This window comes from Anoplophora glabripennis, unplaced genomic scaffold (assembly GCF_000390285.2).
Source record: "Anoplophora glabripennis isolate ALB-LARVAE unplaced genomic scaffold, Agla_2.0 scaffold60, whole genome shotgun sequence".
Taxonomy (NCBI): Eukaryota; Metazoa; Arthropoda; class Insecta; order Coleoptera; family Cerambycidae; genus Anoplophora; species Anoplophora glabripennis.
In genome coordinates, this window is record NW_019416238.1 from 1,699,397 (window position 1) to 1,707,267 (window position 7,871).

Consider the following 7,871-nt stretch of genomic DNA (forward strand, 5'->3'; position numbering starts at 1 on the left):
TTTTTACCAGAAAATCTTCGCCACTGGTTTTTACTTTATTTTTAGGAACCGCTCATTTATTTTAGAGCAAAAAGGCCCCCTTGCACATTTGTTATTTAGCGATTTAGGCTTTTGAGCTATTGAAGATTTTTAAAAATCATGCTATAATCTATCTATGAAACCATTACCTACTAAAAAAACATAGTTAATGACTGTTACTGCGCTGCCACTACGGACCAATTATAACCTATGTATCATAAAAGTATTGACCCAAATTTAAACGATTTCCAATAAAAAATGTTTAAAATCAAATACGAGACATATTGTAATTTACTTCTAATGTAACATTTGCTATGTAGTAGTACAAATAGCAATAAGTAAGGTGCAAACTTTTAGTATAATTTTGTGACTATAGGCATAAAGTTCCGAGGAAAAATTACTTGTTTACCACGTCATATTATGTAAAACTTTCCACAAGGCCCACTAATTCATTCACTTATATTTATTGTGCTAATCGGTATGTTGCTTACTAGACCTGAACTGTGTCCGGCACAATTATTATAGTTCAAGAGAGGCTTAAAGAAAAACGGGAAAATGTTTTATTTTCATTTTATTGACATATTTTACATTGATTACCAAACAGGTTGTAGTTAAATAAGGACGAGATTACATCAATATTTTTTTAATATTACTCGCTTACCTACCCGTGTTGTAACCCATCTCTTTTCATTTACTAACGCTTTGTCTATATTTGATTTTAATTTTTTAATTTACAAGTTTTCAAATATTTCAGTTTCCTGTTTATTTCTTTTTTTTATTATTAAAAATTGATTTATAATATTTTACAATATAAACGATGTATAAAATCCCTTAAGGGAATATGATCTCATTTATAAAAATGCATCTGCAGTAGGTGTAACCATGTGCCAAGTGCCAAGTGCCTTGCGACACTTTATATTAACAATCTAGTAAAAAGGATCTCCTATAGCAACTTAAAAAAATTATTACTATTTACACATTTTTATTTGTGGCAACGGAAATAATTTAAACTCGAATTTAAATAAATGTATCAAATATGAACATTTTTACAATGCCTAATATGTATGCCTAAAATTTACCAATTATTGTTTTGAAAAAGGAGTTTTAGTTTTTCTGTTCATAAATCTATATAAATACGAAATTCTCAGTTGCAGTTGATACCACTTTGTAGGCCTGGCAAGAGGATATGGGGTTTTCCCCAACATTTTTCTTTTTCTAATCATAACTTGAAATTCATTTCCACCTACTCCTCTAAGCCAAGCTGGTACATTATATAAAATTCTCGTAGGATGTAATTTTTCATTTCCCAAAATGTCTATATAATCATTTTGTCCAAAAAGAGCTCTTTTCTCCGACCAGCTATCCTTTGGTTTATATGTTGGCATAGGTAATTTCTTAGCACCTTCAATTCTCGGTAATGGGCCTCTTTGTAGAACAGGATTTTCATAACCATACCTTCGCAATAGAGGACCCTTGGCAATTTTCTCTGAATGATATCTGTATCTCTTAAATATTACCTGTGGTAGCCATGACTGAATTATTTTAATACAAGAGTGGGATACCAGAGACATTTTTAGACCCTTTAATCATTTTCTAGTCAGTTTATAAACAATCATTAAATTAAATACATTACCTATCAGTAAAATCTAGTTTTATTTCAATTTTATCGTCTCGAAATAAATTAGTAAATGTATATTTGCAAACTGTATATTTATGAATAATTTTTATATTATAAAATAGCCAAATTCCCAGTTACTCTTCTTAACCTAGAAACAATCCATGGAAAATACAGTACTAATGTAGAATGAAATGTCCCCAATATTGTCACCAAACCGCGGAACAGCGCCACGTAACGTTTTGGAAGCTTACTACTACGTAGCTCCTAATGAGTAGGCAACACTTTATACTTTGTGAATTGATTACAGCGCCATCTATCGTATGCAAACGACTTCTCACTTATATCCCCTATATATTATTTAAAATTTTTTTAAAAGTAAACCCATATACAAATNTGTTGCTTACTAGACCTGAACTGTGTCCGGCACAATTATTATAGTTCAAGAGAGGCTTAAAGAAAAACGGGAAAATGTTTTATTTTCATTTTATTGACATATTTTACATTGATTACCAAACAGGTTGTAGTTAAATAAGGACGAGATTACATCAATATTTTTTTAATATTACTCGCTTACCTACCCGTGTTGTAACCCATCTCTTTTCATTTACTAACGCTTTGTCTATATTTGATTTTAATTTTTTAATTTATAAGTTTTCAAATATTTCTGTTTCCTGCTTATTTCTTTTTTATTATTATTACAATTGATTTATAATATTTTACAATATAAACGATGTATAAAATCCCTTAAGGGAATATGATCTCATTTATAAAAATGCATCTGCAGTAGGTGTAACCATGTGCCAAGTGCCAAGTGCCTTGCGACACTTTATATTAACAATCTAGTAAAAAGGATCTCCTATAGCAACTTAAAAAAATTATTACTATTTACACATTTTTATTTGTGGCAACGGAAATAATTTAAACTCGAATTTAAATAAATGTATCAAATATGAACATTTTTACAATGCCTAATATGTATGCCTAAAATTTACCAATTATTGTTTTGAAAAAGGAGTTTTAGTTTTTCTGTTCATAAATCTATATAAATACGAAATTCTCAGTTGCAGTTGATACCACTTTGTAGGCCTGGCAAGAGGATATGGGGTTTTCCCCAACATTTTTCTTTTTCTAATCATAACTTGAAATTCATTTCCACCTACTCCTCTAAGCCAAGCTGGTACATTATATAAAATTCTCGTAGGATGTAATTTTTCATTTCCCAAAATGTCTATATAATCATTTTGTCCAAAAAGAGCTCTTTTCTCCGACCAGCTATCCTTTGGTTTATATGTTGGCATAGGTAATTTCTTAGCACCTTCAATTCTCGGTAATGGGCCTCTTTGTAGAACAGGATTTTCATAACCATACCTTCGCAATAGAGGACCCTTGGCAATTTTCTCTGAATGATATCTGTATCTCTTAAATATTACCTGTGGTAGCCATGACTGAATTATTTTAATACAAGAGTGGGATACCAGAGACATTTTTAGACCCTTTAATCATTTTCTAGTCAGTTTATAAACAATCATTAAATTAAATACATTACCTATCAGTAAAATCTAGTTTTATTTCAATTTTATCGTCTCGAAATAAATTAGCAAATGTATATTTGCAAACTGTATATTTATGAATAATTTTTATATTATAAAATAGCCAAATTCCCAGTTTTAACTCTTCTTAACCTAGAAACAACCTATGGAATTTGTGCCATTTGTGCTTACTACTATGAAGTATGAACTATGCTATCATGGAGACGTATGCTATGCTAAAAACATTTAGTAATATTTTCTGGGTTAAGGTTGGTGTTCATGATTTATCATTGATCGGAACAAATCCTTCGATAGGAACTATTCATTCATAGATTCATTGACTACAGATGTGAGATCATATTTTGTAAATAAATATGTATAGTTCTTTTCATACTTATAGTAGACATAAAAAATGTCAAAGCCTGCCGGTAAGTGTGATAGGGGGAGAGTAGGGCAAGACAATTTTTAAATGTCCGCAGAAAATAAATGTTCTAACAGCTAATTTATTTCACAAATCATAATGCTCTTATCAGGTACACTCATCTAAATAAATTGAATACAAAATTAATGAGAAGTAAAGTGATATTAATCAATAAGTACATATCTTGTCAGGTATTCAATTTATTCAATTTAAAGTTTGCTCCGCTTTACCCTAGGTGGGCGGGATCTTGAATCGCCGGACGTGGGCCCTGTGTTGCCGACATGTAAAAATATTCCCTAAATGAATAATTGATAAATTGAATGAAATTAATTTATTCAGATATTTACGTTTAAAATATTAAGTTATGTTCTGAAAATATAAGAATAGGCTGAATTTGCATACATTTATTTAAAGAAAAATTACATTATTCACTTCATTCTTGAAATGTATGTTGTTCATTTTTAGTACAATACTAATTCGCCGAAACACTTGGCAATACAGCTAGGCTGGCAACAAAACAGATTCTGAACATCTCTCTAAGACGTACGTTGTTCTCAAATTGCTAATGTGAGGCAGAGACAATCAACAATTAGATACGGTGAACTTATTGCTTTAAATTTCTGATAGATCAGTTTGCGCGGTACAGGGCAGGAGTTGGTGCTGCAATGCTGTCGTTCTTATTTCTTAGAGTAGTGTTTTGAGTAGTGATTTTTGTGTTATTACAAGTTTTTTATTGAATAACTTTTATAATTCACTGCAATTGTTTTCAATTTACAGCCATTGTGTAGTAGTGTCTGTTGTGAATTGTTTGAAGGGAGACTTAAATATTATATTCTGTAAACTTTGCCTAAATACGACCCTGTTCTGCTAAGCAGACAAGTATTTACCACCCCGTTTTTGTCGTTATCGGCAATATAAAAGAGTTTTTTATTTCTACAATATATATGAAAAGAACTATACATGTTTTTCCGCTTATTCCTCTCCGTCAAAATGTAAAATTTAAGTGTGTATAATAGGCCCCATACACGATCAAACAATTTGTGCAAACTTTTGTTGTACAACATAATGTTGTACAACTTGGTACAGATACAGGGTGATTTCAGAACTTATCCAAAACAATTTGGGAATAGATGCGGTATGAGAAATGGAGTCTATATCGTAAAAAAAAATTGTAAAATCCTTATAGGTAGGTAGTTTCCGAGAAAAAAATTATTGAAGTTTAGTTATACTACTGTCAAACATTACATCACTGGATAACTGTAGTCTCTAGCGTCATTCGCAATACGCGTGAGAGCCACTTGGCTTCAGCGACTCCCAATACAATCGTCGTTGAAGTAGTGTTTACAATAGCTTTTTTACCTATCCCACTAAACATTTTTCAGTTTCCGACATGTTTCAGAAACGTTTCCATTTTTCTTGAAACGTTTCATAAAAAACCCATGCAACGTTCTGGTAACGCTCTAGAAGCCCAAGATGTCCTCCCCAAAATACGTTTCCAATGAAACGTTTCAAAAAATTGGTTTCAGTAACATTCTTTTTATGTTCCATTTATGCCCTCGATATTTTTGTTTTACGTTTCAGTATATTTTCAGAAATGTTTGAGTAACATAATAATTTGATTACCATATTGTTCTCATAATGCTCTCAACTTTAGATCATTTTCATTTCAAAAGCGTTTTTGAAATAGTATAAATAGTGTGAGTATTTTTTTAAATATCTCTAATACTCCTTTGTGATATTTTTATTTGTATTGTGAATGACTTAATTCGAACTAAAAAAAGTTACATTGTATATTAAAAAAAATAAATATGCTCTTCTAGTTTGGGGATGCGGCAACTTTTACTAAGAATTTCTTTCTTTTTGAGAAGCCACTGAAAAAAGTTTCTAATATGGATTACGAATTTTGCCATTCATCGTACAAATAAAAATATCACAAAACAATATCAGAAGCATTTAAAAAAAACTACACATTTTATATTGTTCAAATACGCTTCTGAAATGGAAATTTTCTAATGTTGAGACCATCATGAATATGGTAACAATGACGAACTGATAATTAGAAAAAGTTAGTTATGATTATGAATCTTGAAATGGTAGGTACATGAAAAACAAATAACATTACTGAAAAATAATATAAAGTTATAATTTCTTCTACGCATGGTCAATATTACATATATCCTTTTAATAATAATAAATTATACAGCAGAAATAAGGATACAAAATGATATCTTGACAAAGTAAATATCTGTAGGTATACCTAAACTCTTTTATTTAAGCATGCCTATACACATAAACAAATATAAACATTTGTACAAAATATAAAATAAATGACGTCTATTTCACTTGATTCATCCATATTTCAAATAGTTCTCACTGACTAAGTAGTTGCTCTTCAAATTATATCGAAACGTATGTTGTTGTTCCATTTTCTTAGTTCTTGTCCCTTGTCCTCTTGTCTGTAATAGTAGTGGGTATAACTATATTTAGGTAGATGTGACGCAAAATTGGAAATCTCTACACATATCGTTTTAAACATTTTGCATCAATATTCATTATTTTATATGCACCTTACAATAACCACAACTGCACACACTACAAATTATCACATAAAATAGCGTCAAAGTAAAGATGAATAACAACGAAACCAAGCAAACTGACAAACCGCAAACCTAACCTAACATAATACGAATTGAAACGACACACGGGAAACAAATAAACTCGGGCTGTTACGCGCAGTCTACGCAAGTCACGAACATACATTTTTTCTAGACTTGTGTTATAAATATGCTACCACTTTTTTTTTCTAATTATGTCTTTATATAACAAAGGCAAATGAACTAACGCTTGAGAAGGATTGGGGATTGAGAGCAAAATTTAACTAATGCCGAATGTTCCATAAGATAAGCAAAAATAGCAAAGGGTTGTTCGTCTGTTATGTTTCCGAGATCGAAAGGGAATGTTTCGAGTAATGTTTCAAACTCTCTTCAATTGTAACGTTTCGGCTATGTTTCACTAAATAAGTTTTCAAGTGCTACATTTCTGTAATGAAACAGAAACGTTTCTAGTTAATGTTTCAAATGTTTAGTAAAACATCTCATTTGCAACGTTTCATTTACGTTTCGTGTTTAGTGGGATACCTAGTTACTGTCAAAAATGGCTTGTGTGTATAGCAACTCGGAGTTGATGGATATCGTTATAATTCATGGTGAAGCAAGACAACATTTGTATTATGGTGAAACATTTGTGTTAGTTCGTAGAAACTTAGTAAACAGGACCAAATGTGTTTACACGTCGGTGGACAAAATTTTCAACAGTTGTTGTAACATCAGGTAGGTATGTCAAATTATTTTATTAATTAAAACCACAAATTAATTTTATTAATGAATAATAACAATAGCGACAAAAGCAGTTGAATTTGCTGATATAAAATAGAGGTGCTATAAATTTCTATTTATTTCCTTTCCTTGCGAAATTCGTTTAAGTTTTTGTCCGTTTTTTTAATTGCCGCCGTAACGGTCGCATTGTGCGAGGTCAGGTTTTACAATGGACCAGTTTCCAGTGCCATGCAGAAGTGTATTTTTAAACCATTTTCGAACTGCTCTTTTTGATTGATTTTTTTACAAAATTGGATTTGCAAGTCCCCTGTACATCCAGATTTTTTTTAAAATAAGTTCTGAATCACCCTGTATACACGATACCACAGTTTGTGCAAATGTATTGAAAATATAGGCAGTATCTTATATTTTTAAGTAGTTTGTTCGCGTTTGACTGGTATCGTTTTAATTTTGTTCCTAAATTAATTTTGTTCTTAAAAATGTCTACAGAAGCCTGCACTTTTTAAATTTCAATTTTTATAAAGTTCACTTTCAACTTTCCATAGTTCGGGTAAATAGCGACACATCTGTATAAATTCTCGCCAAAATTATTTATTTCCAACCGTAGATAAAGCCAATTTATTTATTTTTTAAAACAGCTCGAACAACTCTAGTTGTATGACACTATTCGTTTGTTACGTTGTACAACACCTTCAAACATACACGTTCAAACCTGTTTGAGCAAATCACTCATTGTACAAATAATTTCAAACAAGCTCGAATTTAATCAAATTGTTGCGCAACAGCTCCAGTCAAGACACACATAATGATCAAAATGTTTGCACAACGCCCTTTGTTGTGCAAATTGTTTGATCGTGTCAAATTAGATATGTTTGAAAATATATAAAAACTGTACAGTGCTGCAGATAGTGGTGACTCCAGTGTGGTGCATTGTGTCCCTGGTAGCACAA

The 7,871-nt window shown here is 31.0% G+C and overlaps 2 protein-coding genes across 2 annotated transcripts; both read right to left on the minus strand.

The window, feature by feature from the left end:
• Positions 1-572: 572 nt before the first annotated feature.
• LOC108917965 (39S ribosomal protein L51, mitochondrial-like) lies at positions 573-1,794 on the minus strand. The gene is made up of 2 exons (XM_018724793.2): positions 1,652-1,794; positions 573-1,598 (listed from the first exon to the last, which is right to left on the minus strand). The coding sequence occupies exon 2, from the start codon at positions 1,587-1,589 to the stop codon at positions 1,101-1,103; it is 489 nt and encodes a 162-aa protein (XP_018580309.1). The 5' UTR covers positions 1,590-1,598; positions 1,652-1,794; the 3' UTR covers positions 573-1,100.
• A 309-nt stretch (positions 1,795-2,103) lies between these two features.
• On the minus strand, positions 2,104-3,342 carry LOC108917964 (39S ribosomal protein L51, mitochondrial). Its single transcript, XM_018724792.1, has 2 exons — positions 3,183-3,342; positions 2,104-3,129 (listed from the first exon to the last, which is right to left on the minus strand). Exon 2 carries the CDS (start codon positions 3,118-3,120, stop codon positions 2,632-2,634), a length of 489 nt encoding a protein of 162 aa, XP_018580308.1. The 5' UTR covers positions 3,121-3,129; positions 3,183-3,342; the 3' UTR covers positions 2,104-2,631.
• Between the last annotated feature and the right edge of the window lie 4,529 nt (positions 3,343-7,871).